The 25,588-nt window shown below is 34.6% G+C and overlaps 1 protein-coding gene across 1 annotated transcript in view; it reads left to right on the top strand.

Moving 5' to 3' along the window:
• The first annotated feature begins 22,687 nt into the window (after nucleotides 1-22,687).
• ANXA10 (annexin A10) overlaps nucleotides 22,688-25,588 on the top strand; it is a 57,011-nt gene continuing 54,110 nt past the window's right edge. The window contains exons 1-2 of the mRNA XM_039251507.1: nucleotides 22,688-22,696; nucleotides 24,030-24,111. Of these exons, the coding sequence (XP_039107438.1) occupies nucleotides 22,688-22,696; nucleotides 24,030-24,111 (91 nt within the window). The remainder of the gene's footprint in view (nucleotides 22,697-24,029; nucleotides 24,112-25,588) is intronic.

Raw genomic sequence — 25,588 nt, 5'->3', positions numbered from 1 at the left:
TAACACTCAGTGCTCATCCCCACAAGTGTCCTCCTCCATGCCCATCACCCCTCTCCCCCCACATCCATCAGTCCTCAGTTTTTGTCAGCATTCAAGAGTCTCTCATGGTTTGCCTCTCTCCCTTTCCCCCACCATTTCCGCCCTTCTTCTCCCCCTTGTTCTTTCTTTCTTAAAGATTGCTTTGGGTATTTGGGGTGTTTTGTGGTTCCATACAAATTTTAGGATCATTTGTTCTACTTCCATGAAAAATGCTGTTGGTATTTTGATATGAATTGCATCAAATTTGTAGGTTGCTTTGAGTAGTATGGACATTACAATAGTATTTATTCCTCTCATCTATGAGCATGTAATGTCTTTCTATTTGCTTGTGTTGTCTTCAACTTCTTTCATCAATGTTTTATAATTTTCACAGTTCACATCATATTCAATGATGAAAACCTGAGAGTTTTTCCTCTAAGGTCAGAACAAAACAAGGATGTCCACACTCACTACTTTTATTCAACATAGTATTGGAAGTCCTAGCCACAGCAATCAGACAAGTAAAAGGAAAGAAGGCTTTTACCTTCCTTACCAAATTGGTAAGGAAGAAGTAAAATTATTGCAATTTGTAGATGACATGACACTATATATTGAAAACTTAACACTGTACCAAAAAATACTAGAACTGATAAGTGAATTCAGGAAGGTTGCAAAATACAAAGTCAAGGTACAGAAATCCATTGCATTTCTATACACTAATAATGAAACAGCACAAAGAGAAATTAAAATAATAATTTTAATAATACCCAGAAATAACCTTAATCAAGGAGGTGAAAGACCTTTATAATATATATGCCTTTTTTTTTACTTTCTTATTGCATTTTCTATGATTTTCAGTAGGGTGTTGATGAAGTAGTGAGAAAGAACATCCTTGCTTTGTTCCCAATATAGGATGAGTAGTGATGGAGGGCAAGTGGGTGGAGTGCATTATATTTCACCATTAAGTATAATGTTAGCTGCAAAGTTTGTCGATGTCTTTAATCAAAAGAAATTGCTTTCTAGGGGCTCAGTTGGTTAAGTGTCCGACTTCAGCTTGGTTCATGATCTCACAATTCATGGATTAAAGCCTCGCATCAGGTTCTGTGCTGACAGCTCAAGCCTGGAACCTACTTCAGGTTCTGTGTCTTCCTCTCTCTCTGCCCTGCCCCACTTGTGCTCTCTCCTTCTCTCTCTCTCTCAAAAAATGAATAAACATAAAAAATATTTAAAAAATAAAATAAGGAAGTTGCTTTCTAAAAAGTAATAATAAATTAAAAATAAATTTTAAAAAAGTTGCTTTCTCTTTCGAGTTTGCTGCGATTTTTAAATATTAATGAATGTTATACTAATTGAAAGCTTTTACAGTATGTTTTCATGATCATATGAGTTTTCTTCTTAGTTTATTAATATGATGATATACATTGATTAATTTTTGAATGTCAAATCAGCTTTGCATACGTGCAATAAACCTCACTTGGTCATGCTATGTTATTCTTTTTATAAATTCTCTGCACTGGATTCTCTCTTATACTAGGTTGTGTATTTTTGCATCATTGTCCATAAGGATTACTACTCTGTAAGTTTTGTTTCTTATAATGTTGGAGTTTTTTGGTATTAGGGTACCTACAGCTCCATAAAATAAGCTAGAAAATGTTACCTTCTGTTTACTAAAAGAGTTTCAGTAACATTGTTTACTATTTATTCCTTGAATGGTTGGTAGAAATCACCAGTAAAATTATGCCCCTGAAGTTCTGTTCGTTGTCTAACTATGAATTCAATCTCCTCAAAAGATACCAGGCGTTTCATGTTATTTGTTTTTCTTGAGTGACTTTTTATAGTTTTTGCCCGTTGAGGAATTCAAATTGTCATATTTATGGGCACAGAATTGTTCACAGCCTTCCTTTTGATAGTGATTTCCCCAGCTATTTTCAAATTTATATTTTGTATCTTCTCTATTTTTCTTTGTTAGTCTGGCTAGAGTTGTATTGATTTTATTATTGTTCAAAAAATAAGCTTATGGTTTCATTTATTTTCTTTGTTTTTTCTTCTTGAATTTTATTTATTTCTAATCGTGTCTTTGTTACTACTTTCTGCTTGCTTTGGGTATAATTTTCTATTATTTTTAAAAATTTCTTTTGATGAAAGCTTAAAATTTTATTTGAGAACTTTGTTTTAACATATGCATTTAATGCTATAAATTTTTAAGTTCTGAAAAAAAAACTGAGCATTGTAGATGCCAAACTTGCATGATGAATATACATACTTAACTTTGTTTCTCCTGTCTTTGATCAGGAAAAAGTCCACATAGTCTGGAAAGCTGTTAAGATGTGTGATCATCTTCTGAATGATGCACAGTATAAATAATTTTAGATCAATAACATCTTAAAGCATTTATTATGAATTTACAGATTTCTAAGATACATAAGAAATGGGAAAATATCATAAATACATATGTGGGTACCTAAATGACTGCAAGTTTTAATTTTACAACTCAATAAAGGTATTATTTCTAATTTTGTATCAAAATGATTTTTGGAAATGATAGTGTCCCATGCAACTCTCATAAGAACAATTAAAATCTAGGTGGGATTATAGGCTGAAGTTAATGATGACAACGGAGAAGAGGTGGAGGAGGAATAAGATCAATAATAATGACTCTTGACTAGAATATATCCTATTAATCTTTATAACAACTCAAAAGCACAAAGTATCTATGACTGTAACTCCACAAAGGATAAATCTTGCTACATTTTCCAACAAGGGATAACGATTATTTGAAACCAAGCCAGCCTTACTCTAGTGAGATCTATGTGTTCATCAACAAGAGATTATCAGATGCTTCCTAGTTACATACTGGAATGATATATGTTTTAATTTTTCACTTACTTGATAAATGTATGTTTCTTTTCATGCCCCCTTCCTCTACTCAAGAATATGATAGACAATAGAGAATAAAGATGCATTAGATATAGAGATGGAGGTTTTAAATCAGTGGCATAAAGCATTGACTTCATGCAGTACCTAGGATAGTTAACACTCCACATTTGGTGGGGGACCTAACAACTTCTCTCTGGAGAGTCATCAAAAGACAAAGGATACAATGAAATCATTGCGATATCAGTATTCCTTTCACATGGACCCCATCTGCAATGGCATAGCAGGCCAATCAAAATGAGAAGGTATGGATTTACTTGCTTGAAAATGAAAGATTGAAGGGACACCTCAGTGGGTCAATTGGTTAAGCATCCAACTTTGGCTCAGGTCATGATCTCATGGTTCATGAGTTCGAGTCCCATGCTGGGCTCTGTGCTGACAGCTCAGAGCCTAAAGCCTGCTTCAGATTCTATGATTCCCTCTCTCTATGCCCCTCCCCTGCTCATGCTTTGTCTTTCTCTCTCTCAAAAATAAATAAACATTGAAAAAATTATTTTTAAATGAAAAATTGAATAATTCAACTTAATGTAAAATAAAAACAGGAGGGACAAGCTTTGTAATTGGTAGTCAAAATGGCTATTAATTGGTTTCACTTCTCATTATTAAATATCTCTTTGAGAATGAAATACAGACTGAGAAAGTCAATTAAGGAAAGTAATGGGGTGAAGCAGAACAAAGAGTTTCAGTGAAAGATACAAAGCAATTTAAGCTTTAGAGTTTTTTAAAAATGAATATCTCTGATACATTGTTAATTTAACATTCTGATTATATAAATTAATACACTATTATATTATTGATCCTTTATTTAACAGGTATTTTTGGAAAACAGCCGAATAATTTTTCAGGTAGACAAATTAAGTTTGGGTTATCAATTAGAAACAAAAAATATATATGGCTTTTTAAAAAATTTTACACTGTCCTTTTAAACTCTTTAGGGTTGGTTTCTCATAGGTCCTGTCTTAGCTTAGCCAGGCTGCTATCAGAAAATGTAATAAATTGGGTACCTTAACCAATAGACATTTATGGGTCACAGTTCTAAAGACTAGGAAGTTCAAGATCAAGGTGACAGCAGACTCAGTATCTGGTGAGAGCCCTCTTTCCTGGCTTGCAGAAGGCTATCTTCTCACTGAGTCTTCACATGGTAGAGAGAGACTCTGTTCTGGTCTCTTTTTCTTCCTCTGAGGATACTTAATCTCATCATGGGGACCCCACACTTATTGCCTTATCTAAATCTAATTACCTCTCAAAGCCTCTACCTCCAAATATCATTACATTGGGGATTAGTTTCATATGAATTTGGGAGAGACAAAATTTAGTTCATAGGTGATATCATGACTTTATTACTCTTACCTAATTAAATATTAATAAGTCACTTCTGCTCACAAAAATTAATAGAAATTAAAAAGTGTCTATGTTTGTGCAAGGCAAAAATTTTGAACATTTCTTAGTAATTCAAGCGTCTCTCCCTCACTTGCTCCTGCCAGCTTTAAGCCAAAATCCTGCCTTAGTAAAAAAGGCTACATTGACTTTTACTTTTCTTTGGGTCAGTCCTTCACACCTGAGAGCAGTCTGACAGGCTTTCAGTACCTCCAGGATTAGAGATGGGTGAGTGTGTAGAAAAAATTGTTCAGGAATATATTTGGTCTTATGTAACAAGTATTTTAGTCACATAGCACTGATACTCTTTGGCCATGGAGGATGTTTCTTTGGAACCACAGTAGATTTTTAGGAGATCTCTCATTGCCAGGAATCTTCTCCTGATTTATCAGTCTGCTCTTAGAGTTACTAACAGTCCTTCTAAAGGAAGATCTGGAGCCACATCCTTGAAAATGACTTACTGACTAACTCTTCCTATTTTGTGTCTCTCAATTGGCCCATGATAAACACTCAAGACATCCTATGTCCTGCAAAACTCTGAGAGTGAAACAAACTCAGAAAGCACAATAAATTCTTGGAGTTCAGGGATTCATTGTGAAGCCACCCCTCCTCACTTAAAACAGCTAGTTACCCATGCAGTCTCACCTTCAGCCTTTCCCAGTGTGAATCCACTGTGTTCCCCAAACTCCATGAGCATATATCAAGTTCTCTATGTGATCTCCTTAATGATGATATTATCATCCAGCTTTCACCTCACTTCCCACGGCATGGCAGAAAGGCCTCACAGAACTTTTACCCAATCACTTCTACCCAAATAAGTCCCATTTATAATTTTAAATTGAGCCTATTCAATCCCTTGAGGTTGGTGATTGACTGTGATACAAAACTAGTCTCTAGAATTTTCTTTGCAAATGCCACAGTTTTATCCTTCACTTTGGAATGTGGATGCACTTGGCAGCTAATATTTAGCCAGCAAGTTAGAACCTCAATGTAAACTGAATTATAAAGGGAGCAAAGTTAAAATTCTGCTATGGTACCATATAAACATGTTGATTGTTTGCCATTTTTTTCTAATATCTGTCTACCAAATGAATATTTCCGTCAACCCTCACTTTCCAAAAAGGAGATTAATATATGTCTTTGTGGAGCAACTCATAACTGATTCCTATTCAACACACCATATTTAGTTGGCAGAAATTTTCCTTTTAATATAAGATACCATATGAATGTTAATAAATTTAGTCTCTTTAGCATATGTTTTCAATTTTTACAAATTATCTAATACTAGTACTGCTTTAGCGCTTACATTGAACCATTTCATTTTTTTTTTAATGAAGAAAAGTAACGTAAAAACATTCCAAATGCAATTTAGAACAAAAAAATGGAATTGTACTTGAGTACATATCACAAAAACTTTAAGTGCTTCAAAGTATAAATGCTTCAAAGTATAAAAATAATGAATTGTGTATTATTTTAAAATATAAAATAGCAAGATTGGATTCCACTTTATGTGGATGATAACCATTTCCTGAATCAATCTTGGTATCATTTTGGCAAATGATTGACAGATTACTTTTAAAAATTTTTAAAAAGTGGGCGGGGACACCTTACAATATAATATAGTGACATCAATATTTTCTGAATCATTTTTTACTACATAAATATTTGATGACTTCTGAGATATATAGTTCACCACAAGATCACTTACTGGTATCTTTCAGAATATTGATGAACTTTTGTGAGTAAAAGCATAATAAAATTTAAGTCCAATGTCCTTCTAAAGCCAAATACTTGTAAGAAACTAAAATTTACAGTCAAATACTTTAAATATTTTGAAAGTATTTCATCTATTAATAAAATTAACTAAGGTATCTCACTTATCTTTGATTATTTACTATATTGCATCTTGTTAACAAAGGAGAAAGCTGTGAACCAAACTGACATAAAACCAATCAAGATATAATGTGTTCCCTTTGTCCCCTTCATCCCCAGAGCAAAATATGGCTAGATGTGCAACTAATGTCTATAAAGAGAATTTCTAATAATGAATGTCTTCCACCTTTATTATAATACCATTTTTCCTCATTTTTTTTCTTTCTATTTTTTTGTAGATTTTGTACATCTTGACTCACTAAACATAATAAAATGCCATGTAGGATGTTTAATTAAAACAGTTTAAAGCAAATATTACCCTCAACAAACTGGCCATTACTTTAATTGTGCAATAGATATTAGTCATTTACATATATATACATACATATGTGTATAATGATTATTTCCAAAATTCTAAAACCTCTGTTTGGGTTAAATTTCCTTTAAAAAAAGAAATATAAAAGTTCCTTATTCTATAGGTAACTACCTTATTTATGGATTACCCAGCCAAGATTTTATTTAGCAACAAACTGATTTTCTTTAAAATCATATTCTCTTCCTTTAGTTAATATTAACTCAGAGAAAGGAAAAACGTAAAACCAGTTAGAACTAAGCATTATTACAAAGGTACAATTGGTTGGAAACAGAACACCATATTTTCCTTAGTTGTCTTTCAGTGTCCTAAAAGGAAATAAAATGGTAACAAAAGAGGCCATTCTTTTTCTCATTACCACTTCAAAAACATACTGTTCACTTGAAAACATTATCATTGACTTCTCTGTTAAAAGCTAAAGAAATTTTAATTACTAGGAGGCTGATTCCATTTGTGAAATAGATTAATGTGCTTTGAGAGTACAGGTTACTAACCTCTCTAAATACATCAAATTAAAGGAAAGTTGCTGAAATTTTAGAATCACTACTCATCTAAGAGCTGAAACATCATTTTGTAAAAGCTTTTTTGGGGCGCCTGGGTGGCTTAGTCGGTTGAGCGTCCGACTTTCGCTTGGGTCGTGATCTCACGGTTAGTGGGTTCGAGCCCCGCGTCGGGCTCTGTGCTGACTGCCAGCTCAGAGTCTGGAGCCTGTTTCAGAGTCTGTAACTCCCTCTCTCTCTGACCCTCCCCTGCTCACGCTGTCTCTCTCTCTCCTAGAAATAAATAAAAAAACATTTAAAAAAAAATAAAAAATAAAAAAAATAAAAGTTTTTTTTATAAATCCAGTTCTTCACACATTAAGTATGAGCATAATCTGTATCTTAAGTAGGAAATCCTGGACTGCATGTGTTTCATGAATATGAGCAATCACTTAGATCCTATACTGAAATGTGCTTCTCATTTAACATTCCAAAATTTTTATTATGCTTTATGCCCTCTAGATTATAGTATATGCATTAGAAATTTTTAACCATTTAAAAAATTTTTTAAGCTTTTTTTTTTAAACATTTATTTATTTTTGGAGAAAGACAGAGAATGAGCGGGGGAGGGGCAGAGAGAGAAGGAGACAGAATCTGAAGCAGACTCCAGGCATCAAGCCTTCAGCACAGAGGGGTGGGGCTCAAACCCGTGAACCCTGAGATCATTACCTGAGCCGAAGTGGGATGCTTAACCGACTGAGCCATCCAGGCCCCCGAAGTTTTTAACCATCTTACGAGAAATAAATATGAACACAGCATTAATGTTTTGAAATAAGAGAATAATACTCAACAAAAAATTAAAAATGAATAGAACTGAGAGAGAAGATATGCTGAAAAATCACTGGGTTTAAAGTCAGAATTCCATTATTCTGAATTGCCAATTATTAAGCCAAAGGTTTATAAATTTTGAGTCATTTTTATATGTAATATAGAAATAAGCATGCTTACTTTGCCAGATATAGACCTGTTGATAACTTTAAATTAAATAAAGAATATTAAAGTACTATTTAAATTACAAAGTAGCTATACAAATAAGAAGCAAAATGCCTCCTTCACCTCCAGAATACTATAGTTTGCAAAATACATTTATGCATTATTTTTTTTGGGGCATGGATATGTTCATCACACTTAAATGTCATTTTAGTTCTCCTTAAATAATATATTATCAATAAAATTAAAATATTGTTATGAGAACTTATTATTAATTAGACCATTCATAAGAAAGATCAATAGTATATTTTAGATCTGCCCCATGATATTTTTTAAGTTTATTTATTTTGAGAGAAAGAGACAAGAGAGCCAGAGAGGGGCAGAAAAAGAGGGAGGGAGAATCCCAAGCAGGCTCCACACTGTCAACATAGAGCCCTACCTGGGGCTTGAACTCATGAACAGCAAGATCATGACCTGAGCCAAAACCAAGAGCAGGAAGCTCAACCTACTGAGCCTCCCAGGTGCCCCTGCTCCATGATATTTTCATCTTCAAAGATAAGAAAAAAGCAGAATAGACTTTAAGGTATTTCCTATGGAATGGTATAATATGAAAAGATAAATTACCACATAATATGTAATATAAGTTTCCATTTGGAATAATATAACCATATGTGAAGATATGAAAAGCACAAAAAGAGTACTTGACAGATGTTTCCTTTTGTTACAACCACTAAAATATTTAACAATAATTTGTAGACAATAACATCATAAATTATTTTTAACTTTTTTTGTCAGAGATTTCCTTATTTGCCAAATCTACTATATTAAGTGTATATTAATTCTTTAAGGATAAAAATTTTCCATTCATATTTCTTCTATACATGGAGTCTAGTCTAACAATTAAGAACACAGGCTTTGGAATCAGACACATCTGGGTCAGAATCTGGGATCAATTATTTAGTAGCCATATAACCTAGAAACAGAAATTAACCTCCCTAAATCACAATTTCTTTATCTGCGGCAATAGTACCTACCTCACTTGTTTGTATATTTGATTGTTTGTTTAATTCCTGGGAGTTGAATAAGGTAATGTAAACTATTTTACCACAATTATTGGTATATATTGAAAATTTAATGACAGTTGAAATTTTTAGATTGTGGTATTAATAATATTCAATTACTTCTTTTCTTCACTTGACTATGTTACACTGATTCACATTTTCCTGGGTTGAAATCATTCTTGAGTATTAGGCTTTAGAAAGGATATGTAAATTCTAATTTTTCTTTTTGCCCTTTCTCTTAAAATATAGTTAGGCTGGTTTTAAAACTTGTAAATCCTAGGGGCGCCTGGGTGGCTCGGTTAAGCGACTGATTTCGGCTCAGGTCATGATCCACGGTTCGTGGGTTCAAGCCCCGTGTAGGGCTCTGTGCTGACAGCTAGCTCGGGGCCTGGAGCCTCCTTCAGATTCTGTGTCTCCCTCTCTCTGACCCTCTGCTGCTTATGCTGTCTCTCTCTCTTTCTCAGAAATAAATACAACATTAAAAAAGTAAGTAAATAAAAGTAAAAAGTAAGTAAATAAATAAAACTTGTAAATCCTAGGTCTTTTCCTCTGAATTCCAGAAAGACTTATCAAATGCCTTCTAACATTTATTTTGGGGAAGAGAATTCTGATCCCAATTTGATAATTCCTTTGTAAGCAAACTGAGTATGTCTAAATGTTAACCTTGATTTCTTCATTAAAATCCCCCAATTTGGGATGATCACTTTTCACAAAGATGCGATTGTTTCATTACCTAAATTTTTCTATCCTTTCCTTATTATTATCTTTCTTCCTTTGTTCTGCTCTCTTCAGATGTATATACATTAGATGTAACATCTGAATTATGTCTCCATGCTTTTTTTGTTTCATAATTTATAATCTCATCACTATGTATTTTTCTTATAAAATATTCTAAAAGACTATGAACAGAATTTTCAAGTAGTAATAATCTTTTATAATCCTTATTAATTGACATCAGTCACTGAATTTCTTCTATGATCTTTTACAATGCTATACCTATTCCATTCTAGTAACTTTGTAAATTTCTTTATTTACTTATAGAACTATGTTAGTCCTAAAACATTATCTTTTATTTATCCAGACAGAATGTTTTTTTCAAATTTCCTTATCATATCTTATCAAATGCTAGCTCCCCCAAAATCCTACCAAAACACTCTGAAGATGAAGCAAACCTGAGGGGGGACCTCTACTTGACAGTCTTCATAGCATCTCAGAGCGGAAAGGGAAAGGCAGGATGTTTATGAGATTTGGGGATTTGGTTTAAGGTGTGTCTTGATGAGGCGATAGGGGACTTGACTGGGTAAATTTGTGATGTAAGAATTTAAGATTGGAGAACACAGGAGATAAGATTTCAATGTGAATATATATATTACTTATTCTACTGAAACAAATTACTGTAGTTAATGGTTTAAAACAATATAAATTTACTCTCTTATAGTTCTGGAGATCAGGAACCCAAAATCAGTTTCACTAGGCAAAAGTAAAAGTGTCAATAGAGCTGGTTCCTCTGTAGGCTGTAAGGAAGAAATTATTTGTTGCCTTTTCTAGCCTCCACAAGCTTCCCACATTCCTTGGGCCATGTCTCTTTCCTTCATCTTCAAAGCTACCAATATAGCATCTTGTTTTCATTATCATGTTGCCTTCTTCTACCAGGAAATCCCTCTTCACCTCCCACTTATAAGGACATTTAGGATGATATTTATCGCCTATCCAGGTAATCTAGGATATTCTCTCCATCCCAAAATCTTTAACTAAATTACACCCTCAAAGTCCCTTTTGCCAAATAAGGTTACCATTCACAGGCTCCAGGAATTAGCAATTGGCTATCTTGAGCCTTAAAGAGTAAGTAGCCATTTAATGCTATCAATTTTATTCTATTTAGCTTAAATTTATTAGTATTCTATTACATATTATTAAGATAAACTTAATACTCTATGTTATTAAGATAAGTTATTTTCAATAATATCTCACTAGGAAATTGTTTCATAAAAGAGTATAGTAATGTTAATAAAAACACTCTCAGATCTTAATTAAAAGAGGCAGTGTGGGTGAATTCAACTCTGCTATCTCTTCCTTAAACTCCTTGACATCTATTCACTAAATTGTAAATAAAGGCTTTACAGTGACTAAGTTAGCAATTGGTTCATATTTATAAGTTCTTCTGCATCAATTTGAAAAACTAATGTAACCAGGGCTACCTTAATGTCATTATCTGTGTTAAAATCATTAGATTTTATTTTTATTATATACACAATATGTACATATTTTCTTTGCAAGCATAGCCCAGATGTACACCGAAGTCATACTGTCCTTTAAGATTCAAATTAAGTCCACTAAAAATATTATCTCTATGATTCTGTCTCCCTAAAGATATGTGCCTGAGGCTAGAGGAACACAGGAAATAAAAATGAACAGGTCTCTCAAGCTGTTTCCATTTCTTTTTAGTCTAGTCCATGTATGTCATCTCTTCTCCATGGTTGATAACCCTATCATGAACACAACCCTAATTCATTCACTCTTTCAAAATACCATCAACACAAAGCCATCCCAACCAAACTTTATGGGGGGTTCATGGTAACAGGAAGGGTTTATATTGGGGTTCTGCAAATACCTTGAGGTTAAATATTAGACATTCTGTTCTTAAATGCATTTTGGTGTCCAGACAATGAGACTCTATTTCTGGCTTTTTCATATTCTCTCAATCCCTCCTTCTAACACACACACAAACACAGACACACACACAGACACACACACACCTTTCTTTTTCTCTTAGAACAGACTTAAGAGTAAGAGCTTATACTTTGAGAGTTTTGTTTTTGCCTGCAATATCCTTTTCAAATAGAAAATTCTTTTGCAAAGATGAAAAAAGGCCTCAGTAATACATGCTATTTTATTTTACATCAATTACAGATATAATGGAAAGGGCACTAGCCATGAAGTTAAATTTGGATGTGAGTGTTGGCTTCATGACACACTACCTGTATGGCTTTAAACAACTTACTCAGCCTCATAGTCACACCATCTGTGAAATAAGATTAGTATTATCAGTCTCACAAGACTGCTGAGGTGATTACCAAGGAAGTGAAAGTGAAAATACGTAGAGCATAGCCTGCTTATATGAATAATGAATTTTAAAAACTACTGGGTAAATTAAAGATGTCACTGTGGTACATGTATTTTGTATTTTGTAAACATTCCAAGGGCCCATATTCTATCTAAGGCACTAGCATAAACGCTTTGAAAAGAAAAAAGAAATGTACCTGTCCTCCAGAAGTTTAAAATTTAGAAGAAAAGACAAATGCAAAAGCTATAAGGCCATGTATAATAGAGATGTGAAGTAAATGATAAATAATACTTGATACAATCTGAAAAGATTTCACACAACAGGCAGAATTTGAAGTAGTCTAGTGTTGGGGCACCTGGGTGGCTCATTTGGTTGAGCACCAGATTTTAGCTCAGGCCATGATCTCATGGTTAGTGGGTCTGAGCCCCGCATCAGGCTCTGCGCTGACAGCTCAGAGCCTGGAGCCTGCTTCAGATTCTGTCTTCCTCTCTCTCTCTCTTTGCCCCTCCCACACTCACATTCTGTCTCTCTCTGTCTCTGTCTCTCTCTCTCTCTCAAAAATAATATTAAAGTTTTTTAAATTTAAAAAATAAATAAAAATAAATAAAGTGAGTCTAGTGCTTGAGTGGGTTACAACCCATGTAGATGGTACAAGTGGAGAAAGAATTTTGTATTTTTAAGTCTCTAAGAAGTATACAGTCAATGAGTAATAAACAGTCTACTGACAAGTAGGAATGAAACCTAAAGACTAAGACTAGAGGTTGAGTCACTTGGAGATTTTGCACAAATTCACTTATTCTGGCTTTCGTTCCCTACACCTCTCTCCCTCTGAGTACAAATTATATTTGTAGTATCCCTCCAAGCTAGTTATTTAACTTGGTAAAAGGTCAGTAACCATTTACTTTCACAAGAAGTGGAGGTGAGATGATTAACCCTGCCTTCTCTATCATCAGAATAATAGACCAAAACAAGAATTAGTATCTTCAGATATCTGCAACTTAAATAAAATAAAATAAAATAAAATAATAAAATAAAATAAAATAAAATAAAATAAAATAAAATAAAATAAACATCTTTCTACTACTAGAGCAGATACATCTAGGAGCAAATTAACAGTAGGAAATATTTTTACATTTCATATATTTATTATTATAGAGGAAATTTTATTGATTCACAACTATAAAATGTTCTAAACACTAAGAAAAGATTCCATTATGATACGATGGTGGTTTTAGAAATTTGTGTCATTCCTTCTATAGGATGACTACAGACCAGTGCTCAGTAAGGCAAATATTGTTCCAGAAGTTGCCATAGTTTAATCCAAATCCATCCACATTTTTTAACCCATGCTTTTTGTGACCTATGAGCTAAGTGAAGCTTTGTTTATTGATACATATGGTAATGAAACACTATGTGCAATTTACTATCACATTTTTATTTTTTTTATTTTTTAATATTTTATTTATTTCTAAGAGAGAGAGAGATAGAGACAGCGTGAGCAGGAGAGGGTCGGCGAGAGAGGGAGTCACAGACTCTGAAACAGGCTCCAGGCTCTAAGCCGGCAGTCAGCACAGAGCCCGACGCGGGGCTGGAACCCACGAACTGCGAGATCATGACCTAAGCGAAAGTCGGACGCTTAACCGACTAAGCCACCCAGGCGCCCCCACATTTTTATTTTTTAATTTAATTTTAGTAATTGCCTCCAGGTTCATTAATTTCACCGTGTATTTTTTCAACAAGGGGAAAAAGGGAATCATCTAGCTATATTAGTTTCATATCATTAGTCCTGCCTTTGGCTAATTAAAAACATCAAATCCATCATTAACTGATAAATATTCAAATAGCTCGAAAAGCAATACTGAAATGGTTGTCCCCAAAGTGACACTTGAACAATTGGAATAATAGTGTGTTCTCCAAAATAACTTCTTTTAAAAATGCACCAGACTATTAAATAATATATATATGTTTTAGTCCTCCAGTTTTTTAGCAGGAATAAATCACACCACTCTACGTTTCTTATAATCTTTGTCTTACCAGCTAAGTACTGAGCTTCTTAGGAACAAGGGATTTACCTACATGTGTAGCTCTGCCATTGTATAAGGGTTGGGGACTCTTGTAAAGCTGTAAAAGAAAAGGGGAAAATGCACATTTAGCCTTATTAGCATGGGACATTAAACAATGGAGCTTTCAAAAAGATCCTATAAAAACACAAGTTCCTCTCTTTCAGCTGAAATAATTATGTAGAGTATCATCTGATGATCAGTCTCACAGTGGTCCCAGCCGTGTGTTTCTATTTTGGGGAGGAAGCTAGTGTAACCCTGCAGGTTCATCTTATTCACTTTGATTTATGCTGTGCTCTTATCTTCTGAAAAATCCTTTAGACCAATCTGAGGGGAAAGTGATTGTAACGTGATTGCTCTCTCAGAGCAGAAGGGATTGTATGATGCTACCAGTCTTCTGTCTTTTCTAATAAGTCATACTAATGAATAGGGTGTTAGTGCCTAAATATTCAGATTCCTTCTGGATTTTCACTCAAAGACACATGCTAAGCTTATAGATTACATTCTGTACTACAGAGAACTTCTCCCTCAAAACCATTTTATGATGTGGAAGGAGGTTTTCAGAGATTTGCTTAAAAATTTTTTTCAAAAATAATGTTTCATTTTGTAAAAATTAAGGTGAGAAGAAAACAGTTTGGAAGAGATTGTTGAAATGAGTAATGATACCTTTATGGCATATTCTATTATTTATTTGGAGAAAGAGTTAATATCAGGAAATAAAAATGATTATTCATATTTCATATCACTAGTTCTAAACTATCTGGCTAATACAGAATATTTGTGCAAATGATCACAGATAAAAACTCTAATAGTTGAGAGGTGCCTGGGTGGCTCAGTCAGTTGAACAGCCGACTTCCCCTCAGGTCTCGTGGTCTGTGAGTTCCAGCCCCACATAGGGCTATGCTGAAAGCTCAGAGCCTGGAGTCGACTTTAGATTCTGTGTCTCCCTCTCTCTCTGCCCCTCCCCTGTTCATGCTCTGTCTCTCTCTCTCTCTCTCTCAAAAATAAATAAACATTAAACATTTTTTTAAAAACTCTAATAGTTGAAAGTATTTAGTATCTATAATGTTTGTTTTTCCATTTCATTATAAATAGCTTTAGTTTTATCTAATATCTTCTTTAGAAACGTTATATAAAATAATATAAATGTATGGTAAGATATATGTTTTTCCACAACGTGTAGGACTCTATCTCTTCGCTCCAAGCATTTAATACTATTTGTAATTGTGATGAGAAAATTCGCCTAGAAATAATATGAAATAACAAAAAAGGAATAACGTTAACCCATAAAACTATCTCAGGAAATGGGTAGAGCCTCATGAAAAGAAACATGAGACTTCCAAGCAACACATTTCCAGCTGTTGAAGTCTAATTAAACATGAGATTATTGCCTCAAAACTTTTTTAAGAAAACTTCCCTTAAACTCTTTCCTATTTTGTACCAGGTTACTTCTTTCCTCCAAATTCTAGACTATTTTATTACGTTTTATGATATAAGTTATCATCTGCCTTGAATCAGTTGTGCATATGCATTTAATTTACAGTAGTAAAACTAATGATAGTATGTAGCACAATCTATTACATGTACTGTTTAACTTTCTGAATAAATTGATGACTGAATAAATTGACAGGGTATATGATAAGTTATTATATGTAAAGGTAAAATAAATTAGTGTTTAGGGTACCTTAAATTATGTACTAAATATGTGCATTAAAATACAAAATTATTTTAGCTGTGAACACAAAATAATTTATCTAATTATTCAATACAAGACCTAGGATATTTATATAAGACTACAAAAAGAACTACCTTTGTGTATATCAATGTTTATATTTCCTCAAGCTAGTTGTCTCATTCTATCTTATGATAATATCAAAGTTAATTTCAATATTTGATTAAAAATACATGACTGATATACTAAATACTTAGAGTTAAAAGTTGAGAACATTTGCTGTGCTAGTCTACTAAATTCCAAGTTTAAGTCTTTTAGGATATCAACGATCACATTCTCATATTCTCGAGTACACACGAAAAATATTTTTATTTACCATATAATCTCAATTTTTCCCCTTGAATGTGTTTTTTTTAATACAGATTCATTCTCTTTTAGTTGCTCAACTTTTTTATCCTCCATTTTCACCTTCCACTAAGAAGACCCATTCTCCAAAGTCCATGTTAATTGCAGTCTCTTTGGATCAGTGATATCTTGACCTTGTTTCCAAGCCTCCTAATCTCATTAGAAATACAAGGGTAATAAAGGGAGGGAGAGGGTGTGTCTGACTGAGATAAGGTGATTAGGAAATAATTACCTTTTTATTGGGTTGTCTAGTAAGTAATTTAACTGGGAATTTGCAAATAAACTTTAAGCCTAGTCATAACATTACATAGTGTGGAACTAAATTCCAGTTGTGAATTTTAAACACTAAAAGTCAGCACATAGAAATAATGTGAACATATCGTATTTAACCAAACTTCAAGTCAATTTGGTGAAATCAAAATTCTTACAATCTATTGAAAACTCTGGAAAGGCTATATCAGCAATGATGTCAAATCATATACAGCATCTCTAATAAAATAACACCACACAATCTATGTCTCTGGGGATTTCAGGAACACATATAAGTCAGAGTCTGTGTGGAGGGTATACACATGAAACTACCTTAAATACTCTAATTATGTGATGTAAAGTCTGAAGTCTTCCCTAGACTTCAAATTTGTAACATCTGTGTTGTCAAGATCCTTTCTCCATATGAGCCTGTAGAGCACACATTATTTTTTTCACCCAGACTCAACTCAAATAACCTATGCTTTTCCCCAGTCTGAAAAAAAATCCATGTCCAATACCTTTAAACAAATATTAATGAAAAAATTGTGAATAGCAGGGAGAAATCATGGAAAGTAATTATACCTCACTATCCATTCTTGTTATTTATCACATTTCTTCCCAAAATTTTTCCTGGAAATCCAAATATTCTTCCTTTATTCATAAGAACAGTTCAATCTCCAAATTTGCACAACTACTCACATCAAGGTTCATTCTCAACAAAACAAAGGAAAATTCATTATTCTTAGAAACTTGGTCCAATTAGAAATGAATATTTTCTGCTGATACATGACTATTGCTCTAACAGGATGTACTACAGTTCTGGCCTAGGATAAATTGTAGGCACCAGGGAAGGAGCAGACAATTCTACTAGAAGCATCAGGAAGGGCTCCCTGTAAAAGGTGACACTGGAGCTAAAGCCTGAAAGTTAAATCTTGAATAGATGTTTACTAAAACCGTAAGATGAATCAGAGATGAATGTGTGCATTGCAGAAAGAAAGGAGAAACAGTCCAAACATACGGAACAAACCAAACACGATACAGATGTCTCTTTAGGCTGGAGTGTGTGGCTGTGTTTGCCATGGTATGAGAGTTGAGAGGTTCAAGAGAGAGAAAATAAGACATAAACCCACGAAGGCAGTAAGAGACCAGGTCATGAAGAACACTGTTTACTCTGTTAAAATATTTCAATTGAATCTCACAAGTCATCTATTCTCAGTCATAGGGATGAGTTGCACCATGCCCTGAAAATAATAAACATTGCCATTAGTGCCAATGATCCAAAGTATGGATCCTTTCCTTACAATTTCTGCTGCTTACAGTTCATGTTTTGCTCTCAAATATAAGATTCTCACTCAATAGTACAATATACTCTTTTGAGCAGTCAAAAATAAAATGTCAATAAGGCCAGCATACTGGTTCATAACCCCAGATGTTCCAAAGGATGTTTCTCTTCCATAAAAATCATCCATTCTGTGCACCACAGTAGAAAACAAATATTGAGAAGCATTGCTCTAAGTATCAAGAATCTTAGGTATGTAGGGGCTCCTTGGTGGCTCAGTCGGTTCCGCGTCTGACTCTTGGTTTCCGCTCAGGTCATGATCTCATAGCCTGTGGGTTCAAGCCCTATATCAGGCTCTGTTTGGGAATTTATCTCTCCTCTCTCTCTCTCTCTCTCTCTCTCTCTTAAAATAAATACATAAGCTTTTAAAAAGAAAGAATTTTAAGCACGGAGAGACAAATGATGTGTCTGATCTCTTAGAAGGATCATTCTGGCAATGAAGGCAAATGGGACCTACTTAGCAGCATATTGAAATAAAACCAAAAGAAAGTGGTAAAGTTTTTAAATTTTTTTTTTTAAATGTTTTATTTATTTCTAGGAGAGAGAGAGACAGTGTGAGCAGGGGAGGGTCAGAGAGAGAGGGAGTCACAGACTGAAACAGGCTCCAGGCTCTGAGCTGGCAGTCAGCACAGAGCCCGACGCGGGGCCCGAACCCACGAACCGCGAGATCATGACCTAAGCGAAAGTCGGACGCTTAACCGACTAAGCCACCCAGGCGCCCCGAAAGTGGTAAAGTTTTGTACTAAAGTAGTAGTGACAGAACGTTTAAAAGGGAGAATCACATGAAAGCTATTGTGAGGATAGGGCTGACGGGACTGGACTGAAGGGCACATTAGTTGTGGAAGGGTGAGAGAGAGGAACAATGCTTGTTAACCCATCTTTCAGTGTTGTGGATAAAGCCACTGAAACCCCATCAAAACAACTCTTGTCAGATATGAGTCAGAGATTAGGTGGCTGAATACCTTCAGGAGAGTTTAATACATTTGGGCCTGAGTCAGTGGAGATCCAAGGATCCAATGCCCCAAAGATGAATAAATGTATGGTTTAAGGGAAGTGCTCTATGGAAAGGGAATTCCAAGATTTCTGTAGATTTTCTCTTACAGTTCTAAAAATCCTAAATTCACAGGATGCTTGGGTGGCTCAGTCCATCATGCATCAGACTTCAGTTCAGGTCATGATCTTGCAATTTGTGAGTTTGTGCTGACAGCTCAGAGCCTGGAGCCTGCTTTGGATTCTGTCTCTCCCTCTCTCTCTCCCCTTTCCCACTCGCTCTCTGTCTCTCTCTTTCTCTCAAAAATAAATTAAAAAATTAATAAAAATTTTTAAATCTGAAATTAACTGAATAAATACTCATCTCCACTACACCATAACCAAGGTATTTTGATGATGGTGAATTATCCACTGGAACCTGTATTCTAAGAAGCATCAAGTCAGTGACATTGTCAACCTGTATGACTACATTTCAGTCGAAAAGTCCTGAGGCATTCAGATTCTCAATATGAGTATAACTAAAAAGCCATATGAGAGAAAGAATTAAAATGTAGGTAGCTTATGAGTACTGACTTTGGAGGGATATGGTTTATGGCTACCAGCCCCTGGAGTAACTGTGAATAAGTGAAATATGATGTACCTATTGAGGTACCTATTAATCTGAGATGATGCAAATAATTTTATCAACCTCATGGGCAAAATATATGTGATTTTTTCTCAGTTTGTATTCAGTTCCAGGAAATAATTTAAAATTTTTTCTGTCAGTTAAATCTATTCATTATTTACTCAGAGGAGATTCTAGAACTAACTTTAAATCTACAAATTACTCATGCTCTTCTGCTTAGTGAGTTTATAAGGCAGTTTATTCTGTCTTTTAAAAAGGGAGTATTTTGTATTCTTCTGTCAAAACCTAAATTCACAAATGACTAGAAGCGAAGATTATATTTTGATTACCTTGCGGTACGAATTTAAATTGAAATGACAGACATTAGAATTTATTTTGCCTTAGACAAGTGATACTCTTTCTAAATCTGTCAATTTTCAAAGCAAGGTAAATAAAATAATTTTACTGTATGCACATTATTTTTCATGTCACATTGGGAAGCATCCAATTTCTCAAAACTTCCAATCTTCTCTAACATGCATATAAAAAAGAACATTGCTTTAAGAGGCATATATGCTCAAAAACACCCAAAACAACAGTGTCTGACTCTTCCAAAAGACTAAACTACTCTTACTGCATTAAGTTAAAATAGATCTCAACAATTATTAAGTTAAATCACATTCAGCTAACCAAGCAATCCATATTTATTAAGAACATGCTGTTTGTCTCCGTTCAGGAGTGCATTATATCTCATCTCAACTGGGTTTCTAAATTACCTGCCTCTGCCACCTACATCACTTCTCTCTGTGTCATCCTTTACATTGCTATGGAGTGTCACTGCCAGAACTCAAAGTAGATCATTTTACGCTCAGGCTTAAAAATATTTATGCCCCTTCCCCACTCACTCATGTGCATTCTGTCTCTCAAAAATAAACATTAAAAATAATTAAAGAATAAAAATCTTTAATGTCCCTTTTCAGCAACTGTGAAGCTGGGAAGATTCTGGCCAGGCAGGGGACATAGAATCACCTTCTGCCCCTCCCCTTTGACCTTTCCTCAAAGCCCCTCAATAAAAATGGCTTGAGGGGCACCTGGGTTACTTAGTTGGTTACATCCTTCAGCTCAGGTCATAATCTCACAATTCATGAGTTCAAGCCCTGCACCTGGCTCTTTGCTGAGAGCTCAGAGCCTGGAGCCTGCTTCAGATTCTGTGTCTCCCTCTCTTTCTGCCTCTCCCATGCTCATACTCTGTCTCTCTGTTTCTCTCTCAAAAATAAATAAACATTTAAATTTTTAAAAACGGTTTGATCCCCTCCCCCCACCAAAACATCTTTAGATATCCCTTAGTAACCCTGCCTTGGCCACTCCTAGCCTCTGTCCTTTGCTTCTCACATAAGTTAATTATCAAGACTTACTATGCTCCTTCTTCCCAGATCACTTACTTGCTCATACATGTGGTTGGGAAATTTTTTGCCCTAGCAAACTAAGAACATCTCCCTCTCCTACACCTCTTCTCCAGGGTAATTCTTATTTGTCTGTCTCATTTATTTGTCTCTGTCCAGTTTTCCTAATAAATGACAAAATAGTACTCCAATGACAAAATCAGTAAAAAGAACATTAAGTAAGTACCTCATATGGAATAATGTTGCTGACTTGAGCTTAATGAAAACAATAATTGGGAGAAAAGGGGGCACCTGAGTGGCTCAGTCTGTTAAGCTACCGACTTCAGCTCAGGTCACAATCTCACGGTTCATTGGTTCGAGCCTCACACTGGGCTCTGTGCTGACAGCTCAGAGCCTGGAGCCTGCTTCGGATTCTGTGTCTCCCTCTCTCTCTCTGCCCCTCCCCTGATCATGCTCTGTCTCTCTCTCTCAAAAATAAATAAACGTTAAAAAATTTAAAATAATATATAATTGGCATAAAAGGAATTATAATGGGGGTGCCTGGGTGGCTCAGTCGCTTGAGTGTTCTACTCTTGATTTCAATTCTGGTCATGGATCTCACAGTTCCATATGTGTGAATCGTGCAGCAGGCTCCGTGCTGGCAATGCAGAGTCTGCTTTGGCTTCACTCTCTTTGTCATCTCTCTCTATGCCCTCCCCACCATGCACACTTTCTCTCTCAAAATAAGTAAATAAATTTAAAAATAAATAAATAAGTAAATAAATAAATAAATAAAATGGTCTACTATGCACTCTTTCTTGAAATAAATAAACTTTATATATATATATATATATATAATGGTCTGCTATGATATATAAGTGGGCATAAATGATAAATACATACTAGAAAAATTGTGTTTTGTGAATTTCTAAGCATTTACAATTTTCCTTTACTTCATGTTGAATTTTTTTCCGAAACATTTTTAACATATTAGCAATGCCAGTTGACAAGGAAATAATGAGTTTAAATGGCAAAGAATATGAGAACTGTAAAGAAAAAAGAAAAAATAATTCTTACATTATATTGTAAAAATATGTTGCACAATTAATCTGTACAAGGATTAACGACAACAAAATAAAACCCTCTTCCACCTACAGATTGTCTGATAAATCATTATAAACATTTACAACTTCTTTTACCTATAAATTTTGAAGTTTCTTTTTCTTTCCTATAAAGGTATATGCTTTTATTTTATAGCACTTACTCCGATAGAAATTCTGAAAGATCCTAGCCAGTAATGAGATGTTTTGTGGTGAAAATCTGCATACTCTGTGCTTAAAATCCCCTAGATAATTTACACATATATTTAACAGTATTGTTTTTCAATGCATTTTGTCTTTTATAGTTTAAAAAGCCCTTTAGCAGATAGCAGATAGCAAAATTAAGGTCTCCAAGGCAAAAAATTGGTACTGTCCACACAAGACTTGTCTAAACAAATCTTCCTAAAATAGGGAAAATAAAGTATCTCTTTTCCATGCCTCAAAAACCCCACTTTATTTTACCAATGGGAGGAGGGGGGGGACTGAGAAAGAACTACCTAGACAAAAAGGCAGTGACAAATAGAAAACAATTTTCACGTTCAATATATGGCTATTCTCACAAAAGTTTAAAGCTGTCATTTTTCTAGGATAACAACATTCAAAAATAATGCTTTGGGTGAGGAGAACTCAACCTAGAATTTACACTAGAATCTGCTATCTAAACTGCATTTAATAAGTAAAAAAAAAAATCAAAGTCTATCCTCTTAATAGAGCCCCAATGGAACAGGTTAGTGGATAAAAGAGATTACATTCATATTGTCTCCTAATAAAAAGCTCTCAAAATTGAGGATTGGCTCAAGAGAACTTAGTCTCTAGATCACTTCCACTAAACTTAAATATCAGAAGCAAATTGCATGCACTTTAGCAATGTAAGATGCATACCATATTCTCATTTTAATTACGTATATGTGTCCATATACATAATTAAGAAGAATGTTCTACTAACATGGCTGTACTTATGAAAATGTGGCCATACCACAACTGATTTCCAGTCTCCTTCAAGTAGTCACATGAAATCCAAACAGAATTTAAATTTTAGTTTTAATTCAAGTGGACAATGTTCTTAACCCCCCAAAATCTTTTCATAAATATTTTGGTATTAGTATATGTATATCTCTTGGACTAGAAATGATGGTGCAGTCTTCTTCTCATTAATTAATTTTCTACTGTTAGGAAATGGGCACTAGAAAACTTCATCTTCAGCTAAAATATTATTCTTGCAGAAGAGCTTGGTGAAAGCTTGAGTTCTCAAGGCCTAGTAGATCCATTTACTATGGGAAGGTTTTTTCTCCCATTGTTTCTGGCCACCCTGACAACAAACAAGGGGAGAGTTCCCATTGTTAATAAATTTTGATCAACAATTCTCTTGTACTGTGATGTTACGGTGCCTTGTCCTGGCTGGCTCTGTCCGAAATAACAGACCATGTGAATTCAAAGCCTAACATAAATGTTTTGCCATTTTGATATTAGTGAGAGAGGATTTAAATAGAAAGTCAGGTATTTGTTTTCCTCTGCAGCTGCAAGCTTCAGCTAAAAAATCTCTGCCCTATCTATATCACCTAGATTTTTATGAATCCCATAATCCATATTCAAATATTTCTATTTTCTCTAATATGATTTTAAGGTCCCTGATGCATAAAAAAGCTAGGGTGGCAAGTGCCACTCATATTTCATCTGAACATCATGAATCCTCTCCCAATAGAGTTCGGTCTTTGGTTTCTCTTAAACAGCCACCAATTCCTAAGAAAATGTTTACTGTTTGTTGCAAAGATTTATATTTCTTTGGCTCTCACATTTTCTACTACTGGTTCTAGTATCTCAATTTCCTAGATGAATAATAGATGTCAATATAATAAGGGCAGTGTATTATTAAAAAAACCACCAAATTTGCTCCATGCAATTAACATACAATTAACACATCTGTTTAACAGACCTATGTGTGTGTCTTAGAGTAATTTAAATATACGGAATATATTTTTGTTTCCATTTATCTACAAAAAGAACTGTTGAAATCTTTGTTATAAAACACTCATTTCTTTCTCATTCACTCTTCCCACCAGGTGCAAGGAACCATCTTCCCAGCTCCCAATTTCAACCCCGTAATGGATGCCCAAATGCTAGGTGGAGCACTCCAAGGATTTGGTAAGCCAGACCATTTCTATCAACTTTTATTGCAATTTTTTCACTTTACCTCAGTTGAAGATTATAATATGATTATAATTAGCTGATGTCTAAAGGAAGGCAAGCACAGATTAAAACAAAAAGCTGGCCAACAAGAATAAGAAAAATAATAGAAAAGAACAATAATGGTAAACTGATTTGATCTCTCAATTGCAGATCTGATCTTCACATGTTTTTGTCTTAAATCCTTAAATTCTCACCACTAACTACTAAATGAAACCCCAAACCAAAAAACTTTAATCTAGGAAAACACATCCTTCTTTGCCTTTGTTTGTTTTCTAGCCTATTTTTTTTCTACTTCCACTTCCAGCTAAATCAAACTTTCTGCTATTCCCCAAATTGGATCTGCTTTTCCACATCTCTATAAACTAGTCCAATAATCCCCTACCTGGAATGCTATATTCTTCTCCTGTTATTTTGCATCCAAATTCTTTTCGAGATTCTCTTCAAGTAATTCCTCCTCTCTGAATTGTTCTTTGGGCACTCCAAACCCAACCAGCCATGCCAACTTCTGGGGCACCCTCTTCTGCACGCCTTAAGTCACTGATCTCATTTTCTTTTTTTTCATTTTGTTTAAAATTTTTTAATGTTTATTTATCATTTGGAAAGAGACGAAGAGAGAGAGAGAGCACACGAGCAGGGGAGGGGCAGAGAGAGAGGGAGACACAGAATCCAAGCAGGCTCCAGGCTCCAAGCTATCAGCACAGAGCCCAAGGCAGGGCTCCAACTCATGGACTGTTAGATCATGACCTGAGCCAAAGTCAGGTGCTTAAGGGACGGAGCCACTCAGGCACCCCAATCTCATTTTCATTGAGCTTGTCCTTTTGTGTAACTGCTGACTTCAGACTGTTCCCAGAGCATGGAGTCTGGCATACAGGTTCTTAACTGGATATTCAAGGAATGGAAACTAGAGTTTAGAAAAGGAATCTAGAGATAAGGGAGGAAAACTATTGAGTTCTTTTTAAAAACAAAGATTTAATTTTTAAGAAATTAAATGGAGCTGTTAAGCATCCATATATTTTCCTTAACTAAAATCTCTTTTAAGACTCCTGGTAAGCATGAAGATAAATATTGAAATGTTTGCACAGAACATGCAAAGCCTTTCATTAGAAAGTAAGCTCTTAACTTTAAAGATAAGGTCGCCTTTAAGAGAACTATGAGAACTATGCTGTGTGTGTGTGTGTGTGTGTGTGTGTGTGTGTGTGTGCGTGCTCGCGCGTGCAATATATGCATGCTCATTTTTGTGTTTTATTCCCTAGCATACTCTCACAGGAAAACAATAAAAGACTTTAAATACGTTCTCTAAAGTTAACTTTAGAAGTTTGCGAAGTTTCATGCCTTTTAAAATATCAGTCATCACTAGAAAAATACAGAGACAAGGTAACAAAAGGTTATAAATTAACTCTGTCTACAGGAGAATAATTTTGCTTTAACCACA

Source organism: Hyaena hyaena, unplaced genomic scaffold (assembly GCF_003009895.1).
Source record: "Hyaena hyaena isolate Hyena2069 unplaced genomic scaffold, ASM300989v1 scaffold_391, whole genome shotgun sequence".
Classification (NCBI taxonomy): domain Eukaryota; kingdom Metazoa; phylum Chordata; class Mammalia; order Carnivora; family Hyaenidae; genus Hyaena; species Hyaena hyaena.
The sequence above is the reverse complement of the archived record's forward strand: the minus strand, read 5'-3'. Positions and strand labels throughout refer to the sequence as shown.